Genomic DNA, 22,300 nt, shown 5'->3' with positions numbered 1-22,300 from the left:
AACTGTGAACATAAATTTATTCATAAAGTCCCCACAGATGTGATTAGTTAAAGCAAAATAAGAAAGTGGGCCTTAAGCCAGTATGTCAGAAGAGAAGAGCATCGTATGAAGACACACACACACACACACACACACACACACACACACACACACACACACACACGCAGGCAAAGCAGTATGACAAACACTGGCAGAGGCTGGAATAGTGCATCTTCAAGGCACAAAATGCCAGAACTGAAGACTAGCAGGAGCTGAGGAGAGATGAGCTCTTCTGGTTTCAGGGACAGGTGGCCTTGGTGGCATGTTCATTTTGGACTTTTAGTCTCTGCAAATGTCAGAATCCACATCTGTCAGTTTAAACCACTCCAATGGCAGTCGTTGTTAACAAGGCCTTGGGAATTCGAACGCTTGCCAACACAGTGAACTTGAGCTTGGGGGCGGTAGTCTGTGGCTGAACCTCAAGTGTGATGCCTTTCCAGTGGAAAGGCCTCTCAGAAACCACAGTATCAATCTCTCAGACAGTCTCTGACCTACATATCTCTCCCACGGTGTACCTTCATTTGTAATACTATATATTTCTTCTAAACTAGTCTCTCCTCCATGGCCTTACCTTTCTGATGTAGCTTTGCCTTCCATGTGTTATTAGTCATAAGATTCGCTGTTGGCCCTCCCCTGCCTCAGCCTTTACAGACAAGGCTTATGTCACCCTCTCTCTGTGTCCTGAGTTAGAAGCCCTCGGCACCATCCCTGCCTGGCTTTTGTATTCTGTCATATGCTGCTTCTAGGAGGGCTTTGCTTGCTGCACAGTTGCCTGAGCCTGGGCTCACATTTACAGCAAGAATTATAACCAGCTCACCAGGGCCATGTGGTCTTTCATAGCAGCTGCCTGGAAAAGTCCAAAGGGACTACTGCTTTGCTGTGGGGCATCCTAAGGAGTATGTGTTCTCTCCTACCTCTGTTCCTCACACTAAATTCTTAGTCCCCAGTGCAGGCTGTGGGTATTTCTGTTGGTGACAGCCAAGTGGCTTAGTCCCCTGACAGCCCCCCCCCCACGCCCTGAGTTCCAGGCTTGATACACAGATCTCTGCAAGCAAGAGGCAATTCTGTTGGTGTAGCACTAGCTCAAATTCTCCATCTTCATCCGTGGAAAAGGCCTTGTAGGATCAGAGGACACCAGTGTGGAGATAGGTGAGAGGGGGCTGTTGGATGGTGGCAGGGATGCCTGCCATGTGTGTCAGACCACTGACATGTGGAAATCAAGTACCTAGTCTAGTTTTACGTAGTCAGAACTGTACATGCACTCTACCTGGGTATATCTCTGTGTGAGCATCCTGTGTGTGAGACCTTTTCAGTTTACAAGTTCCTTTTCCAATAAGAAGCAAGCTGCATGATGGCAGGATGGTTTCTGCATTAACCCTCATCCTCAGCACCTCAGAGTAACTACTACCATTGCTATAACTGCAGCATCTCCCAGGTTAGGCCATATCCAGGGAATGTCCAGGATCGCCCCTCTGGGGCTTAGTGTTGAATTGGTGCTAATGAGTGTAATGCATTTGAAGGTAGTTTAATTGTCCTGGTGTAAATTGTGTTTCTGATCCAAGTCAAAGCCCAACTCTAGACCTGGTTTGATCCCTCTCTATGAATATAGACTGCCAGAGCCTAAATGTAAGCCAAAGGCTAATGCCTGACCCCTGCTTTAGATTTGGCCCCACCTCATTACATCCTGGTTGTTAACCTTGACTATGGTTTGACCCTTCTGAGCTCAGTTTACAAAGTGCATCTTCTTCCTAAGTTTGGAGACAACTTTTGTCCCCAACTTTAGCTTAGCTTACAGTCTTGTTCTGAAAGCAGATAAGTCTTTTCTCTAAATTTGTCCCTGGGCCCTGGCAGTGCACATAGGCTAGACCTCTCCAGTGCACAAAAAAACAGTTGAAGTCACCAGGAGATAAAAAGGTAGCTCAAGCCCTTGCTCTGTCTTCTAGGGGTATGTCAATCATGCCTGTGTATAGAGTCTGTTGCATATAACTACTTTTGAGTAAGTCAGGTGATAAATTTTAATAGATGAAAAGTATTTTGTGGTAAAGGCAGTTTCTTGTACCCAGAAGGGCATTTCTGTAAGAACCTCATTGTGCCATCTCACAGAGCCCCTTACAACCAAGTTAGAATTTGACCTATACAGAATATTCATTATGCAAAACCAAGTCCACCTAGAAACACAGAGTCAGGAGATCCATGGGATGAAGCAGAATCAGCACCAGGGGAATGATTTATTCGAGTGGCCAAAGGGCTTTCAAACAATCAATTAAAGTGATTCTCATCTCACACGGTGCTAACCTCCATTTAAGATGGAAAATGAGGGCACCTCTGTCAGCAATATTTAGCAGATTTAGTTGTATAGGCTATGATGAAGTCACTTCTAACCTCTTAGGACTGGCTAGGTAATGTTGAGGGAGTGTGGGATATTAGAAGTGTGTATCTTCTTTACACTTAACTCAGGACTTATTAAATTACTTTCTACAGCAACAGTAGAGCGGTCTGTGAAAAACCCATGTCTCTGTGGTGTCTTCTGGCTACTTAACATTGACTCCGAGTTAAGTCTTGGCTAAATGCAATTACTGTTATATGATGAATCGGGGCAATTTATTTATTACTTGCAAAACATCCTAGATGATGTCACTTGAAAGGAGCATGGCAAAATCCTTAAGTCCTCCATTATCAACCCGGTCCACATCATGAGGTTATGTTCTGTGACGTGGGAAAAGAAGTCAGCAATTAAAATAAAATTAGACAGCAACCTCGAAGAAAGGGTGTTGGAAACACCACAGAAAGTGCTCACCTAAACTTGAACAGAACATGTCTCTCTGTGGAATTAATATGAGGCGCTTTGGTTGCTAAATATCAAGAAAGGTCTTGGCAGGAAAGCCCAGAGATTAATATTAAAACTAAACTCAGAGTATTAGGGACTTTGAAATGGCGGTTGATGTACAAGGGAAGTGAAAAGAGTAAAAGAAGTTAAGTTGAAAAGGTCAAGTTTAAATATCACTTGAGCAAAGCCTGTATAATTTAGCTCATATAACAAGATTCACATGACATGTTCATCAATCCCTTAGATATTAGAATAAGGTGTGCTGGCTGGAGGGCACACAGAGAGGAGCTTCCAGCAAAGGCAGGTATGAAATGGAATTGCTTGGTAGAGCAGGTGGCAGACCCAGCAGGGACAGATATAAATACCCATGGCAGGTATTTAGGTAAAGATGGTTTTATCCAGCTCATTGAGATAGGATTCTTGATCTCCTTAATACGAGGAGTCTCCTTCTATCTTCTAGGTATCTGAGGGAAAACAACCAGTCTTGCGCTGAGCAACCTCCTCCTCTCCCCCCATTTAGGCGAGAGGCGGCAGAATAGCACAGCAGTTTAATGAGAAGGAATCTGGCATCAGACTTGCAGGTTTTGTGGGTACTGCTGCCAGCAGCTCTTATCGATCCCCGTTGAGCTTCGGCATCTTTGAGAAGACTATGGTAGCAGAACCTGCTCCATACTGTTTCAGTAAGGATTAAAAGGGGGAATTATAGGTAACAGGCTTAAAACATGGTTGTAGTTGAAGCTCTGTCCTACAGCTTATAGATAAGTATATTAGTGTTTTACATGTGCTCTTGAATCCTGCTCCTCTCGACTCTTCCATTGCCATCTTCTGTGAAGCCCCAGCTTAGCATGTAGCTGCCATACAAGCCAACCACAATCTCTCCACCACAGCCCTGACATTGCTGAAATCAAAATACAAGATGGGATGTTCTCCAGATACCTCTCAAAAGCTGCAAAGAGTAGAGTCTGGGATGTTTATAGGAAGCCCATGTTGCCCCTTTGCCCATCTGATCTGTCCTTCTACGTTGTCATGTTCTGCTCGGACACACAGCTAGCCCTGCATGCCTCCTCACCCAGGCCACCATGCCAGTGACTTCTGGGTTTATCCAATAGAAGACCTCAGTTAGAGTTGAAAGAGTGAAAGGCAAGGATAAGCCCCCTCAGTTAGTTTCAGCTCCTCCTTTGTCCATGTTTGTGTCTGCCCCATGGCTCTAACTCCCCCAAAGGTCTCCTGCAGTTCTAGCCCTTGCAATGCAAACTTGCCCTCTGGCCTCTGGCTTATCTGCTTTGTATCTCTCCTGTGTCAGTGGTTAGTAGCATCCTGATAATCCTCTACTCACCAGGGTCTTCTGATCCTGAGTGCTTTTGCTCCCTTTAAAAGGCTTAGGATTGTTTCCCTTTTCCTGGTTGGCTGCTGACTGATGTAGATAGAGCCTGTACTGGTTTCTAAGCATCACCCCTCCCCTTTTATGAGTAGTAAGGGCTGGGGAACCTGACTTAATCATCTGGTCTATATTTTTTTTTCTCGTATCAACATCACACTCACTAGCAAAAAAAGAAATATATCTGAAATACACATCTTTTTCATAAAAAAAAAAAAAAGCCAGCAATAGCATTTGTTTCTCCCCAGGCTTCTCGCTCCCCTCCTGTTCACTACAATTTCTACCCTCAAAGGCTGCCAAAGTAGTTCATGATCACAATTACAAATACTTTGAATGCTTTGGGATGCAATTTGTAAAGTCTAGAGGCTTGAATCTAATGAAGTAGCCAGATGCTCCCCTACAAAGTTGTTTCCTATCTTGGACTTCAATTCCATCTTAAAATACCCTATCCTTTAGAGAATTCGCTTCCAGCCAACTCAAGCGAAATCTATAGCGCATACCTGACTTTAGCAGAGCCGGGAAGTTACCCAGCTTCCTTATCTGTTCCCTGTTGTCTCCACTTGGCAAAACATCCATAATCAGAGATGCCTGCTATGCGTAAAACCTTCTTTGGCATAGAGGTAGCAGCTCAGAGTCAGGGTTTCAAAGGTTTTCGCTGCTGGGTGCCAGATACACACAAAGCCCAAGTAAAGACAGAGAAACTCTTCAACAAAAGAAGTCATTAAGTAGACAGGGGTAAACTGCCAGCGCAGTGAGATTTGCCTGAGATAAGCCACACTGGGGAGAAGATGCCCTTGGATAGCTGAGAGGCCACTGTGTGTTTTAAAGAGCGCAGCTTTTAGGTACTGTATCCCCAGGAGCCAGCCTCCTTTCTTTACCGTCAGCAAGGATCACGAGCATGGCTTATGCAGCCACTGGGATTTACTCGGATTTTATCAATTGCAATTAGACGTTCTTCATCTGTGACTTCTATTTTTGCTGCCTACCCTTACAGGGAAAATTCTCTGAAGTACAGCTACGAAATTGGGCCTGACGCCAGCGTGAGTGCTTTGAGAGTGAATCATTAATCCCTTGTTGCCAAATTATGTTATTGCTGCCATTAAGTCATCCAGATGTACGCCTGGTAAGGGCCCTCCCTATATGAGCAGAGTCAAGTGTATCACTCCAGGGATGGGGACTCTGCTTGGCTGGATTCTAAGGACTTGGATAAAGCCAGGTAGCTGACTCCAAGGCTAGCGACTCCAGTCTCTGGTTCCCAAAGCTTACAGACATTCTGAAACTAGTTCTCAAATTGTAACATCAGGACACCGAATGGGTGTGGTCCTTAAAGTTTGTCAAGCAACTTCACCTCCAGGACTATACCTGATCCTGAGAAAAATCTTTGTGACTTTGACATTTTCTCTCAGTTTTTACAAATGAGGATATTATATTATATTGTGTTTCATTGATTTGGCCAAGGTCACCCAACTAGTTAACAGTTACATGTAAATAGAAAGTCGAGGATTTCTGTTTGAGGCTCATTGCTTTGACCCAGTATCATAAAACCAGAGCATTTTAACATCAAATGAGGCACAAAGGTCATGTAGTCCCCTCTACTTGATAATGTGTACAACATGTCCCTGGAAAGCACCTTCTACTGTTGGTGACATGCTTTCTGCCCTGTTGGTAACTTGAGAAGAGGCAGGACAGGGAGGAGAATAGAGTGAATAGAAGTTCCAGAACTAAAAGAAGGGCACACATCACCAAGATTATGGATACCACTGAGGTTAAGGTACACCCAAATTAAGATGGGGAAGCCATCGTAAAAGGGTGGTCAGGGTCTAAGGAGAATGCTGGGTTTTAACATGAGAGGGCTTTGTTAAACATCTAGGCTTTGAGGAAGTCAGAACAGGTAGGAAAGTAGGAGCCAGTAAACAAGGAAAAGTCTACCTCTTCGGTGGCACTTGGGAATGATGATCGTTTTCATACAGTCACTGCTTCATGATGGAGTACTGCCCTTGTTTGGTAAGGAATCCCTGGTTAAAATCTGAATGAGAGAAGCAGAGTGTTAGGCTCCAGTGGATAGTTCTTGGGGCTCCCTGATCGATTCAGTCACTTCCCTGCTTTTGACCTCTTGAATTAAAGAGACCAAGCAGGGGGTTCTATCTTCTACAATGGCCTGTTAGTGACCAGACAGCAAGAACTGGATCTCCTCAGAATAGAATCTCTAGACAGAAGAGTTCTTATTCTGACTAATTTCCAGGTCGGTGTAATGTGTATTTTGCCATGCACTTAATGCACACAGGGGCTCTGTTACAATGGAGCTGCTGTTTCCACAGGCCTAGGGTAGATTCTGTAAGTCTGGACTTTTAATAAGCTCCCAGGTGATGCTTGGTATCCTGATTGTTGAATCACTTTCGAAGTATCAAGTCTCTTGGTTCATCTTCTCCCTAGAGAGCTCTCTCCTGTGGTTGAATGTACAGCTAGACAAAATTTGCCAGTGAGTTCAGAAGAGTACAGAGTAGCATAGACCAGCTCTTCCCTTGCCAACAAAGGTCATAGAAATCCCTGGGGAAAATCAGAATGAGATAGATGCTTGGTAACATTGTGAGAGAGAGACAAACATGGCCCCTGGACTCACATAGGGAGGTCAAATGGAGGGTGGGGAGTAGTTTCCAAGATGCTAAGCACTGTATCTGATGTTTCCAGAGTCAAGAACAGACAGAAAACAGAAGGTCATGTGTGGATTGGGCACTAAAGCTAGGAGGGGCTAAGACTCAAAGTCATCATAGCTTTGAGGAAAGAGTAGAGGGAAAAAACGAGCGACTGCTGCTTTGAGAAAACTAATGTAGCCTTTGAGAGTACTCGGGGCACAGAGGTAGCAGCTGGCTAGGGTACAAGGTCAGTCCTGTAGCCTCGTGTTGGAGACAGCTGAATTAGTAAGCTGAGTTCACAAGATTGTTTATGATGACCACATCACACAGGGGACTCAAGGAGAGCCTTAAAGCTTATCTAATTGGATAAATTGCCACCTGGTGCCTTGATGCCAATTCTCATTCACTTGGATTGTGTTCCTGCTGGGTCTTGTGGAAGCCAAGGATGAAGAAGATGCATCCAAATCCCTTGCATTCCTCCCAGTGCCAGACTAAAAGGCAGAAGTCATCAGAGTCAGAGACTGAGTCTATTAGGGACTGAAACTGATGCTAAGCAATTCTCTGCAGGATTTCCAGTTCTGCCCCCTTTGAATCTCCCCTTTGGATTTCTGGGCCACTCAGTCACATAGATAGCCTTTGATTTACCAGCCTCAGTAGTGGCACCTGTAAATTGATGGTTATCTTGCTTGGTGGCTGTGTGAGAAGCTAGCCCAGATGTGCTTCCCCGTAACTCTGATCTCAGTTCTCATCCTGATCGCCAATCATCTACAGTGTCAGCCCCAAGCATGTAACTCTGACCCAACAGAAGTGTCATTGGCACTTCTCATGTCCCATCCTTCGGTTCTTCCTCTTGAATCTCCATGGATCTTATCTTTTGTCCAGAATCACTCTCTGCATGTCTATCACCTTTGAATTACCAACCCCATCCCTTTATAAATAAGAAAGCAAATCCTTAGTTACTACCGCAAAATCTCTTAGAGAATGCTTAAGAGAAAGTTGAATTTTCTGCAGGTACATGTTGTATATGAAGCCCGAATGGAGCAGAAAAGCCCAGTTGCTCCTAATAGCCTCAAGATGCAGTCTGGGCTTTCAGCTCTGAGGCCTTTTGGTTAAACTCACTGAACATTTCTAATACCAGGCTCTCGATTTTCACATGACTACCTGGAATCTGGATGCTCTTCTGTGGTCCTCAAGCGTGTACCACTAGTTAGTCATGGCCACCACTGAAGGGGCTTCTATAACAACATCTTGGTCTTGTAGGGGAGGTTTCCTAGTACTTTAACTAAGACCTTCATTTACCTTGGAGCATAGTACCTGACCCTACCCCAATAGTGGTTGGCACAGCTGATCATTTTCTGCTTCTGGAAATCCTATCTTATATTGGATCTAGGACTCTATGGCCAGCCATGTTTTCTTTCCCTTTCTGGATTTTCATGTTTTATATACAAGTTTGTCTGTCTCTACCTACTCCCTGGACTCTACCAAGCTTCAAGTTTCTCTTCCAGGCCTGCTTCTCTTTTTACTTGTTTTCCCTTCCTGGGTAATCTCATGAACTCTCAGGCTCCAAGTACCATCTGTGGATAATAACAAATTAATCCTTTTACCTACAGCTCCGACTTTCCCTCTGGAGCTCCAGACTCACACCTCTAACCACCTACATTCAATTCCAAAGTACTCCAAACTCAAGCATAGATTCACTCTAAAGTTTTTCTTTTGTGTACTGCTTCTAGAACCCATTAATCCAACTCTCATCTTCCACGTCATACAAACCAAAGCTCTGTGACCACTCTTGTCATTTTTCCACTGCTGTTTCCTGAGTCTTTGTGACTATCATCTTCCATCTGGATGCCTATAGTAGTCTCCAAGCTCATTTCTCCAAGCCACTTTGGCTCCCCATTGAAGCTGGGATAATATGCTGGGACATAAATGTGAACACATTGTTACCCTATAAACAGAATTTAAATGTCTCTCTGTGTTTCTTGGGCTACAGAACAAAACTTGTAGCCTACAGTGTCATGTGTAAACATTCCTGCTCCTCTCTCCAGCCTCTTTCTTAGCCTTTTCCCTTTATTCTTTTTTAACCTCTTAAATACTACATTTCTGCCATACACCAGACCCCTTGGCACTCACATAGCCTGACCCAGGATCTTGGCTTTATTACCTCTTTATGCTTCAGTTGTCTAGCTACAGCCCTGCTGGTCCTTCCTCCCAGGAGCGACTTACTTCCCTGTTCTGTTCTTTCTGGGCGGTCATGCGCCTCTCTGTCCAAACCCTTAACAAAGCTGAAAGTTTGTCATTACTAACTTCTTGTCCTCATTGTTAAATGCCAGTGATTGCAAACTCCATGAGGACAAGGACTGTGTCTCTTTTGCTCACCATGACATCTCCAGATGCCTACCACTAATGGAAGTTTGCAAGTACTTACCTAAGGAATGGGGTGTGAGTCTTGATAGACCAAGTGATGACAGGGATCATATACAGGAAGAGGCTCTCAGGGAATCTCTGCCTAGAGCTACTGTCCTCTAGAACAGGACCTTAAAACAGGCACTAAGTAAACTTTATACCATGGATTCAATGATTTAGAGCCAACCTTTCCTCTAAATCCGAATATAAAGATTCTTAGTATTGGGGAGCTTTGAATTTGGGGTGTCTCTTTCCTTTGGGCATAATACATTATAGCCTAGCTTTTTATTAGAAATCATATCTTAAGTCTCATAAATGGGGGCTACTTAGGAGTCACTCAGAATTACCCCCACTCTGTAATGTCAGGCTGCCCTGGCTAATGATGTGCTGGTGATTCCAACATGAACTGGGAAATCACTGGACTGCAGAATACCAGAACCTTCTCAGACAGCCCTGGGGTTAGATGAGTTGGTGTTGCCTTTATCTTGTAGAAAAAAATGAATAAATATATCACCATTAGCTACTTGTAGAAGAAGGATTTTTGCCCCTACCATTAGCTACTTGTAGAAGAAGGATTTTTGCCCCTACAGTTAGCTACTTGGAGAAGGATTTTTGCTAATTGTAGGAGAAGGAGGCTTTAGTTTGGCCCCAGCACTTGGACACACAGGAGCTAAATATGCATGACTGCATGAATAAATAAATAGTTCTGGCCTGTGCCCTTCTGTCATACACAGTCATCACAGTGACTGTGAGAGGAGTCCTTTGCTAGATAATGGCATTGCAGCAATGTAAAGGACACCACACCTACTCTCAAAGGCCTCCCATTCCCACCAAAGACACTCTGCTATGTAAACCAACTTACCAAAGTTAACTAAAGTTTGAGGAAAGTGCCTGGAGAGAATATATGCTCTATACTCAGAAGCAAAAAACAGAAGAGTTATCAGTGAGCTGGAGGCCTGCTTTTTAAACAGCCATGAGTGTGAGATTTAAAATGTGAGAAGCAACGTTTCAACTCAATGCTTAGCTGAGTTCTATGGAAACATGACTAAAAGCAAGAGAAAACTCAATTTGGTTCCATGAGGACAAATGTGTGTGGGCAGAGACATTATCCCTTTAGCCAAACACCAAACAACCACAAACATTTAGCGAGCCCCTATTATGAGTCAGGATCCGTGCTAACATGGAGAACAAAGATAAATGAGGTATAATTCTACCCCCGAGGAGCTTGCAGACCAGTGGAAAAGACAGATGTAAAAACAGGCAACTAATAATATCAGTACATTGTGCTAAGAGATATCGTGAGGTGTGTGCAAAGTGTTATAAAGTGTTATCAGGATTTGGAGGAGAGAGGAAACTCTGCCAGAGGCGCAGGAGGCTGCAGAAGGTATATTGGCTGATGAAGGATGAACTGGTGCTGATGTTGCAGAAAAGTAGAGATGAGTTTGGGAAAAGGTGCTTCCGACTTCAAGCTGCCTCACAAAAAAATGTGATTCTAATGGGGAAATAAAGACAGCAGGAGAAAATTGCCCTAGGATGCTGGTAACCCATGGACCACTCTACAGAATGTCTGAAACAGGAAATTGCCCTCCATCCTTAGTAACACAAGAAAAGGCTGGGCTCAGCCTTTCTTTGCTTGCTTACTTTTGCTATGGAGAAACAGTTGGTTTTTTGTTTGTTTGTTTGTTTTGTTTTGTTTTTTAGAAGAGAGGGGTTGAGAAACTAGGGATTTTAGGAGCTGAATTCAAGGTCTCTGATCACTGAGGCCTAAATTTGTTCTATTCAAACCCCAGGGTTCTAACTCTTAATATCATCACCCATGCGACTTCTGGCAAGTCCTTTAGTTTTTTTCTTAGTGTCTGCCTTTGGAACTGCTTGTGAGGACTGGGCAAGTTAGAGTCCTGAATCATCCATCCTGGCTTACAGATACTATAAGTGGACAGTTCCCACTTTCCACTACCAGAGATTGAGTCAACAAGTTAGCACGTAGTATTTCATAATTGCCAAAATTGAAATTCATGTTTTCTGAACCCAAGCCAATTCACTTTAATCCACCATTTTTTTCCTCTACTATTTGCTAAAAGAATAAAACAAGATGATCCCTTGGAACAGAATGGTTTTTAATTGTGTTATCTTAGCATAAAACTATGATTTTCATTACATGATCTGAAACATGAACCCAAGAATTAAATGGTGGACTAAGGTTTGAGCTCTCATGGCAGAGCTGCACAATGAATAAAATCTTATGCTCCCACACAGCAGGTATGGACCCTGGGAAACTCTAATTGCATAGCACGTCAGTTTCTTCTCTAAGAGGACATCATAATAATCCCAAACTTTTAGGGGATTAACTTGCAATGTGGATTAAATAGAGCAATATATCTGAAGCTCTCTGAAGCTCTCAGCACAGTGCCTGGCACATGGTTAGCTTTAATAAATAGACACTGTTGTCACTGTCACTGTTGCCTGATCACATGTGAGCCTTTTCAACATCTTCCTTCCCTTTCCCTCCCCCCCCCCCGCAAGGTGCTTCCACTCAGAATTCTAACACTGTGGAGCCGGAGAAGCAGGTCGACAACACGGTGAAGATGGCTGGCGTGATTGCTGGCCTCCTCATGTTCATCATCATTCTCCTGGGGGTGATGCTGACCATCAAAAGGAGGTGAGTCTCAACACTGCCGAGAAGATCCTGCTGACCCCAGAAGACCCAGCACCACCATGTGGCCAGGCTGTTGCTCTATCAGTTATGTCCAGTAGCGCTTTGCTGATAGAACCCTGGACTTCTCTGTGCTAGTGTTTAAGAGAGATGTGTTGCCTCCTTGGCAAGGGGGCTTTGAGAAGAGCAGCTTCTAAGATGGTCAGGGATTCTTATGGTTCCCTGGTTGTGCTGCGGAGTCTGGTTATGATGAAATAAGTCTTCTTGGAATTAACTACTCTGTGTGACTGGTGATGCCCTCGAGATGTTTGGGGAACTCCAGGAGCACAGATGAACACAAGGACGTAATGCTCTACCTTTCTCACCTGCATTTCCCTCTATCCACCAGTGGAGAGCAGCCTCCTGCGCTGCCTTCAACATCTGCGAAGGAGTGAGACTCCAGAGACTTCCCTACTTATTCATACTCCATGTCTCACCCGACTGTCTCAACTCAGTGTTACTGCTTAGTATTCTCTTTCCTTGGGATTTTTTTCTTAGACTCCTATGGGCAACTAATACAGTTTTTCATATGTTGTATTTATATTTATTTTAAATCACATTGTTAATAAGAGCACAAGTACCAATACTTCCTTTATTCCCAAGATTCAAACTCCCACACTCATCTTCTGCTTAAAATTCAGTCACAGGATTGAAGACAATACACAGGAATTGAGGAGAGAGATTAAAAAAAAAAAAAAAAAGGAAACCATGAGTGTGAGTTAGCATAATGATTAGGGATGATTGTATATTCCTCAAAACTGGGTCTCCTGAGCAAAGTCTCTCTTTAGCCTTTACCTGTAACTCTATTGGCACACTTACTTCCCATATATATATATCTGTCTTCTTGGTTTCGCTTTTAGACTCCCATCACAGCCTCCATCTTCCCACTTTGCAGCCAAAGCTAAGAAGCCATCATCCATGTTATAGTAACAGCTGTTGGAGTCCCAACTTTCTACAACAAATGTAGTGATTTTCATGTCTCTAATTATACCCTGAGACCAGAGCTCTGGGTTTGGTTAGCTATGGAGTTGAGGACCAGATCACACTAATGAGTAGGACCAGGGAATTTCTATCATCTTCAAGTTGCAAGACACTTTTGAAACTTGTTCTCAAGAGGAAAAAAAATGCCCCCAAAGACAAATCCACACTCTACTCAAGGAGTCACAGGAGTACCAATGAAAATAAAAATTGAAAGCCAATGTCCTCATTCCCAGCTGATGATGCAACAATGCTGGCACTGGCATCTCAGCTATGTAGCCATGAGTACATCTTTCCCCCTCTCTCTCTCTCTTTTTTCAAGCTTTGATTCAGCCAGTCTTCTTTCTCACCAGGGTATCTTCTTGTTAGCACTTGGCCTTTTGTTAATATAATTTGTCTAAAACCATCATTTCTTTTCTAAAGTAACCAGTGGAATAGCTTAAGAGTTAGGATTCTCAACCAGCTATCGATTTTCCCACTGAAAAAAAAATCTCGAGTGGAAGGAAGGTGCTATGTTATCACTGGGGATAAAGAGACTCCAGAGGGTTCACTTCACTGTTATCTCATCATCACTGATAAAACGTGGCCATGCTGTATGTCCCAGCCACTAATCAATCAGCTGCCATTATCTGAGGTGGCGCATATGCTTTGAGTTCTCTGGGAGTGGTAAGCATATTGCACATATAAGATCACTGACAGGTTTCTTAGCCTTGCTGGTGTGTTAGAGGCAGAGGTGAATCTGGGATTGTCTACATGGGAGAAGTGGCCAATTTAATGGAGTTGAATATCTTTGATAGACCTGAAATTTTCTGATTCTTTGCCACTGATTTGTAAGTCAGATAGGAACTTCCAATTTTGCTCTTTCTAAAGCCTGGCTTAACCTACGTCACCATCGACTGTGAGCTTGTGGGGAAAAAAAAAACCTTCACTTCCTTCTCAGCAGCTATTTTTGAAATGTGTGATTTTTTCTGGGAGGGAGGAAAGAAGTGGTTTTCTGTTTCTCGGGTAAGAGCACATATAAAGCGAGTCTTCCGTGTAGATTTAACCTCTTCCGGGTATCTTTATCGCCCCACATGTCTAGAAAACTGTCAGACACAACCAACAGGTATCACATGATCACTATTTCACACCCTTCCCCCGAGCAAATTTCAGACCCTATAGCAATGCACAGCTTGGGGCTGCTGATCTGTACTTACATATGTTACATATATGGACATGTTTCTGCTGGTGGAAAAGAATATTTCAGAGATGGGTGAAGTAGGGTGGGGGGGTAAAGAAGAGTAGAGGAGATTTAGGGGCAAGAGGAGAGAAAGGAAGGGAAGAAAGGTAAGGCAGGAAAGGGAAATAAAGAAATTGAGCTTGGGTTTGCTTCTTTCTACTAACCTACAGAGTTTCCCAATGACTAGAGATGCCTGGAGGACAAGGAAGGCCCCAGTGAACTCAGTCCTTCTGTGGGATTCTGCTGACTCCAGCCCAATGCATCACTATGGGAACATTAGCCAATTTAGTACACTACTGGCCTGCTGCTAGCCAAAATGCTACCTGTAGCACACTGAAAGAGGGACATTTTAAGGAACAGGAACCCTGGAATAATAAGCAAATCACTCCAACTCAGGAGTCCCACTACCACCTCCAGTCTCTAAGTCCTGAATTGATTCTACCATAGGTCTTTCAAGGCTATAGCCACAGCTGTGTTTTCATAAACACAGTTGTCCCTAGATTCTCCCTTTCAGGGGTTCACTACCACTGGAAGGCTTACTTGCCACTCTCCTCTCTGTCTCCTTGCTAGGAAGTTCCTGGATAACAGAACTAGCCAGCGAATGTATTTAAAGTGCAAAGGATATAAAGGGGGACTTAGTGAAGAAATTAATTTACATTTGTATAACTTAAGAAAGGAAGCAAAATAGGAAGGAAAAAGCCAATAAAACGTGACAAATGTTTTATGATCTTACCTTGGCCTTGTTTTATCCTGGAGAGAGGGTTCTTTGGAGCTAAAAGTCAAATACTGTTGTCAATGGGAGGCTTAAGTAAGTTCTTTTATGGTTTCCAAAAGGCTCAAGTTAAAGTTTCAAATTATTTTTGAATCACTCTTGGCTGATCTTCTTTGATTGTGGTGCATTATAATATGCTAATATAATAATAAGCATATGTAATCTGGGCATTATGAAAAGAGGACCCTAAGCCCTTCTGACACAATTGATTTCCAATGTGGTTTTGGCTATGCTCGCTGAAAACTACCCACCCTTTATTCTATCATTAGTGAATTATTCTCTTTTGCTTCCGGATCTACCAGACTGTTCCAGAAGGGATGATCTAAGACAGACACCATGCTATTACATAGTAACACATACCACTTTCTTTCTCTTTCTTTTTTCCCCCTGAGCTCCTGATGATGATCAGTCCTCATTGCTAACACCTCTATGCAGTCCAGAGTTCATCCTACACTTTACTTTCTCCCTTTAGAGTCCTTAGACTGTCTCCTCCAAAGAAGAGCAAGCAAGAGATTGCGAGGCTGCCTAGGTTGTTCCTTACCTAATACCATAGAGCACTGGATATTCTTTATGCAAACTAAGATACAAAGCTCAAGTCATTAGCCATTCCCATAAAGAACCTCTACAAATTAGTGTTTGTTGGGTAGTAACATTTCATGCACAAGTTTAATGAAGGTCAGAGTCAAGCTGCTTTGGGATTTTCTTCCTGGAACCTGAGCATGGAATCTGTTGTAGTTTCCTTTATGTTGTTGTGATTAAAATAACAAAACAAAAACAAAACAAAACACAGTCTAACCAATGCAACTTAAGAAAAAGAAAGCTTTATATCAGTCTACAGATTACAGTTTATCATTGAGGGTAGTCAGGGCAGAAACTCAAGCAGATTCTTGAAGGCATGCTTACTTACAACAACAACAACAACAAAAACCCCACAGAAACAAAAATCAAAATCAGCAAACCAAAACAGTAAGATAAAACATGCCAAAACTAAGCCAAAACTCACCAAAAAAAAAAAGAAAACAAAAGCAAATACATGGAGTTTGTTTTGTGTTATGTCCAAGTCTTACAGGAACTATTCAGACCTTGTTCTTTATACCTACGTACGGAATTAGAATGCTTTACACCAACAGGAATATTCACCTTACACTGTAGCAAATTTATTCCAAAACTATCATCAATGTGCTAACAGCAATGCTGCAAATGACATTCACACACTGACCTAATTTCTTCATTCCACTTAAACTGCAGAGTGTTGGGATTGTCACTGTCACCCTTCTAATGATCGTGTCTCATAGAACTGATGGCACTTCTATTTTGCTCGTGTTTTGTTCTTAAAACTGGAAACTGAAGCTCAAAGGGGTTATATGAGTTGGCCAAGGTGCTGGGATATGTTTAGAAATAAATCCAGACTGTGATTCCGGAGCCCAAGATGCTAATTTTCACCAGTCCTGAATGACCAATAGAAAGCAAGTGAATCATAGAGCAGGAAACAGGAGCTTTGGTTCAAATATCACTTTCCCTCTCTTAATTTTGCTATACTCAGGCTTTGGAGATATGATTCTCCCAATGACATATTTCTTTACCTACAAGAGTCTTATTAGTGTCAAATGTTGACCCCTACCCCTAAGTTCTTCTAAATATCACTACCAAGTATGATGGCCTAGGAATGTCTTCCCACATTCCTACCCCATTGACAATCCCATTGTCTTCCTAGTGACAGACAATCCATTGCATGCAGCCCATTCCCCATATTGCCGGCTCAAGTCTTCTTCTGGGTGTTTATCACATAACCTGGTGCTGAAGAAAGAAGTAGCCCATGAGAAAACCTAAATATAAGCAAAAGAGTGAGATAAACTGGACTAGTTAAGAGAGCCTGGGCATGTTATTGAGTAAGTTTGTGTGTGTGTGTGTGTGTGTGTGTGTGTGTGTGTGTGTGTGTGTGTGTGCATGTGCGTGCGCACTCATGTGCTGTATGTCATACAACTGAAACAGAAAGTGTTAGGAAATTACCCAAAGTCACATGACTATGTGACAGTAATGTGTCTCAAACTGAGTACATCTGATATTGAAGTTCATACATACTCTTTTCAAACTCTTAAATAATATTATCTACCCTAGATTAAATTGGGATGCAAAATTGTGTGCCATAATTTTGAAAGGGTCATTGAGGTGAGAAACAAACAAAACCAACGAATGAAATCTGTCATCTTGGACCTACCCTGTGCTGAACAGCTGCTTCTCATATACTCAGCAAACAACTCTCCCATCCCCCTTTCTATTTGTGCTTATACCAAGTCTGGGTGCTTGAAAGCCTGTTTCCATTTGCACACACTTAGACACCTATGACTGTGTATCTTAAGCTTCTTTCACATTTCCCTTATTTCCCATCCCATGATTATTGTGAAGAACGTGCCCCACATCTCATCTTGACTCTTGTTTTATCTTTAGAGACCACTGTCCCTTTTCCCTCCAACTTTCTCTTCACACGACCCTTATGATCATTCATCTAGAACAAATCTCTCTCCAGATGACTTTTTGGCTTTGCCTTTAGGACAGAGACAATGTTCCTTTTCATATCGTGACATTTGTACTTTACTAGTCACCCACTTAGGCCAGAAAACAATTCCATATACCTGAAAATAACCACTCACAAGCCTGGCTTCTCTGTGACTTTATCATTCAAACATGGAAAAAAAATGTAGCCCAATGGTTTGTGACATTGGCTCTTGAACTAAGATGGCCAGGACTCTAACACCTGCCACACTACTTGCCAGTTATGTAAATCTGGGAAAGTTGATTCTTTGAACCTCACTTTCCTTGTCTGTAACATAAGGATAACAATGTTTCATAGGGCTATGGTAAGGATCAAAGAAGTAGTCCACATGATTTACTTACAATAGTATCTGGTACATAAGTAATACTCTACTGTTTAAGTAGTAGCTTTTTTTTATTACATTTAACTTTCATTTTTCATTCCTTGAGAATTTCACACAATGTATTTGATGACATTCACCCTTCCCTCCACTGTTCACACATCCAACATACCTTCCCTACCCACACAACTTTATATCCCCTTTAAAAAACAAACACATCAAGTAAGGTTGATGCTCCTCAGATACCCTTGCATACGTGGTCTTCTACTGGAACAGGTTAGCCCATCAGGGACTATATACCCTTAAAGAAAACAAAACTGATTTTCCTCCCAGCATCCATCAACTTACAACATCTCCTCATAGAGGGCTTGGACTTTGTGCCCACTCCTCCCTCTATGCTGAGATTATATCTGGCTTGAGCTGTCATGGGTCTTGTACATGCTATATCATCTGCTGAGCATTTATGCATGCAACTGCCCTGCTGTGTCCTCTGTTTCTATCAAGTCATCTACCTCCTTTGGGTCTTACAATCCCTCTGCCACCTCTTCTGTGATGGTCTTACACTAATATCTGATACATAAGTGATTGCATTGTATTAAAGTGCTATCTATTATTATTGCCTCCTCTATAATTTTTCTTGCCTGGCTTTCATATTAGACCAGGTGGGCTGGATTAGAATATCATTTGTCTATTTAAAGTACTTGGCAGAGACGGGTATATTAGTAGACTCCCAGGAAATTTTTTTAATTAATAATGAAATGATGTTTGAATAGATAATGAATGTGCTGTTGGATGGATGACGGGTGAAGTGAGTGGATTAAATAGATGAATGGGTGGGTCTATGCCCTGAATGGATAGATAGAGGGATGAATTGTTAAGTGGATGGATGGATGGATGGATGGATGGATGGATGGACAGACAGACAGATAAGTTTATGGGCCAGATAGATGAGTAGATGGCCATATGTGTGGTTATATAGACAAGTCAGCACTGTTAAAATGATATAAAACAAAGAGAAACCCGAAGCCAGTTTTGTCAGCTAGCTAAAAAGGTGATTCTGCAGTATTTGATTTATTAAATTTGGGGATATTGTGTTTTTCCTTTTCTTTCCTAAGCACAGCTGTCTTTGTGTTCAAGAGTTTTGGTTTCAGGCAATCTGTTATCTGCAGTATCAGTGTATCCTTGTAAATTCAGACCTTCAGTAAATCTTCTTCAAGGTTTAGAGAATGCACACATGTAAACTGTGTTATGGTCACAGAGTAAATGCCTGTAACTTTGCAACTTGATTGAGAAATGATTGCCCGTTATTAGAAGACCACAGACCACTACCATTCTAGAAGTTTCTTTGACAACGGTTCAAAGACAGCACTAGTTTTGGTGACCTCCACGATAACTCAGGAGAAGTTTCTGGAACAGGCCATCTATGTTTGAATGGGAAGAAACGTGTTGTTAGGATGAGGTGGTCCCAAAGAAGTTAACCTTGAATGTTGAGAGCAGAAAATAGAGAGGACCAGAATATTGAACACAGTCTGCTCCCTAAGAGGGAGTAGCTGCAGATTTGGAAGAAACCCAGCCCAATACAGGAGGTTTCCAGTATCTCCCAGATGGAGAGTCTGTGAGGGGTGCCTTCTTAAATCCTTGGGCTCCTCAATTAAAATTAATAGTAACTTTGTCTGCTTTTGTAAGGAAGATTCAAATAGATGAGGCATGGGACATTGTCAGCGTTGGTCTACTCTTGGTGCCCCATTTTCTTATGCCCTCAAGCAGTGTAAGCTACATGGTGGTTAAGAACATGACCTTTGGAGAGATGATGTCATCAAATTTGCATACTGGTTGCATCATCTTCACCACATTTGCCTTTGTTTCTTCTTCTGTAATGTGAAGGTGATAGGATCCTTCTCTTCAGACATTTGTAAGGAATATACAAGTTAATCTGTGGTAAGGTCATAGAATAGTGCTGGTACCTAGTAAATTTTATATTTTAAGTAATATAGTTATATATATTGTATTATATATATGTGTATATATATATATATAATTGATAACTATTTTTACTGCCTTCATTATCTTGGTGATGAAAGAAAGAGGCAACAAATTTTATATCTGTAGATTTTTCATCTATGCTTAGCCTATTCCAAATATAGATTAGTATTAACTAATATTAATTTAGCATAATTTCTGAAAAAGACTATATACTCTGTTTTATATTATTTGAATATAATCCAAATAGAGAAATCTGATGTGAATGACCACATACCCATGATTACTCTTAGGAGTAAGCAGTCACTGCTTCCAATGTTTGAGTTGAAGAAATTGGAACAAGGGCCTACATAATTACTTGCTCCAGGCTACTCCGCTGTAAATGGTAGTACCAACATGTTGCAGCTTCTTGTATTTCCATGACCCAAAAGCTATTTGACGTGTCTGTCATCTGTGGCAACGACTTAGTACAAGGATCAGGAAACAGGTTGAGAGGAGGAGTCTGCTTGTCTAAAATGTCACAGTAAGCTGAAATTGCAACATTAGCCTCTCGCTTCTCAAGTTGCTTGATATATGTAGAAGAATTAATCTATTTTATTATTGTAGCAAAAGGCCTGAGATGGGGTAAGTTATAAAGAAAACAAACCTATTCCTCATGCTTCTGGGTAGATCCAACAGCAGGCTGTCAGCATCTGTTCTTCTTCTGCAAAGGGCCATCTTGCTGCAGCAGCACATGGTTGGAACGTACCATCCTGTAAACAGACTAGCTATGTATTCCTCTTCTTTCAAAGCCACTAGTTCTGATATGCCCCTGACCCTGATGTTTCCATCTCTGTCTCCACCTCTGTCTCCATCAACTTCAGCAGGTCTCTGATTGCATCAGCACATGAGTTGGGGGGGCAGGGCTCAAGTTACACTACCAGCTTCCAAGGAGACATTCAAGTCATAGCAAGAGATAACCGGATCCCGAGCTGCCTGCTTCTAAAGAATAGCATTTCCTGGCACTGCATCAGCTATTGGTGAAGCAGAAGAATGACCAGTGCCAACCATAGCTAGTGAATGGGGATTTGATGACTCATCCAGTTTCCATCCATCACAGACCTTGGTCTTTCCATTTCATTCTCGAGGGCCATTATTCATTTGGTTGAGGATTCTGAAAAACTTGGACTGGGGTTGGAGGAAGCAGGGAGCATCACTGGATCTTGATCTGCTTTGATTCATTTTCCCTACCTCAGCATACTGAGAAAGCTTGATTCTTTATGTTTTCTTACCATTCACTTTTCTTCTGGACTTTTAGGGTTATTGGTTGGGGCTTTGCTAGCCCTGCCTTGGGGGCTTTTGCTACTTCTGACTTGAAAGGTAGAAATCCTGAGCTCTGAATGTGTGTGGCTAACACATCTCTGTGGCTATAAAGACTGAATCTTCCCTTGACAAGCAAATGGGATAATAATTGCAATTAGGAAATAATTCAAGAGGGGAGGGCACTCTTCTTGCTTACTCGGGAGGATATTTGGGAACCTGAATTTCCTAGCAGTTTTTTCATAGTCCTCAAATGCATCACAATGTAGATAAAGCTGATATGAAATAAAACACATCCCTATTTATTTTTCTTACAGCGTAAGATAAATTACAACAAAGGGAATTTAGTGGACATACATAAAAGTTTGTGATTCTTTAGAAGCCAAGAACTAGTGAGGACATTAGGGAAAGCCTGAAGGCAGCCATTTTTCAAGCTTCCATTCAGGAGCCTGAATTCTTAGCCATGTGAAATGCTACATAAATAAAATAGATACTAATATCAATTCTCTGGCTTTGGTGACTAGTAGGGGGCCAACAGACCCACTTTTAGGATATCTTCCCTATGGCCTCTCTGAAGAATTCCTGGAATCTTGGAATACAGTTGGAAAAATCATTGGCAGTAGATAGAACATAGAGTCACAAACTTTATTCAAGTTAGGAGCTGTTGACACTCGGGGCTAGAATGCTTCTTTCTCAGTACATTGCTTCTTCATGATGTTAAACTTTGCCATGGTCCTACTATGTAACAACCTTGAAAGTCTAATGATGTAAAAAATTATTTTTTATTTTGCCCGGGGATTCACTCTGGATGGGACATAAAGAAAATGACATATTTCTGTTCTGTGACACTCATGGTCTCAGCTGAGATAACTTGTTTGAATTCTAGCTTGGGCTGGAAAGACTGGAAAGTACCTGGTCATTCCTTTCTCTTTGTGTAATCCCAGAGCTTCTCCATGTGTTCTCTTCAGCATGGCAGCATTGGCAAAGTTGAATTTCTTACATGGAAATTCTGGCATCCAATAGAGGGGTCCAGAAAAAAGAAACTACAAAACATCTTTAAAAATAATAGCAAAAAACAAATAAACAGAACACCTAGCTTGGAAATCCCAGACTACTATCTTACTACATTCTGTTTGTCACCTAGGTCATCCATGACTCATTATTTGGGGTAGATACTACACATGAGCCTGGGAAATGTAAATGGCAG

At 42.1% G+C, this 22,300-nt stretch overlaps 1 protein-coding gene across 17 annotated transcripts in view; it reads left to right on the top strand.

Moving 5' to 3' along the window:
• Window positions 1-22,300, top strand: part of Ptprt (protein tyrosine phosphatase, receptor type, T) — a 1,139,160-nt gene that overhangs the window by 951,235 nt on the left and 165,625 nt on the right. For all 17 annotated transcript variants that reach the window (NM_021464.5, NM_001291149.1, NM_001291151.1 and 14 more), the window contains one exon: window positions 11,804-11,939. In NM_021464.5, coding sequence (NP_067439.1) covers window positions 11,804-11,939 — 136 coding nt within the window. The remainder of the gene's footprint in view (window positions 1-11,803; window positions 11,940-22,300) is intronic.

Source organism: Mus musculus, chromosome 2 (genome assembly GCF_000001635.26).
Source record: "Mus musculus strain C57BL/6J chromosome 2, GRCm38.p6 C57BL/6J".
In the NCBI taxonomy this organism is placed as follows: domain Eukaryota; kingdom Metazoa; phylum Chordata; class Mammalia; order Rodentia; family Muridae; genus Mus; species Mus musculus.
The sequence above is the reverse complement of the archived record's forward strand: the minus strand, read 5'-3'. Positions and strand labels throughout refer to the sequence as shown.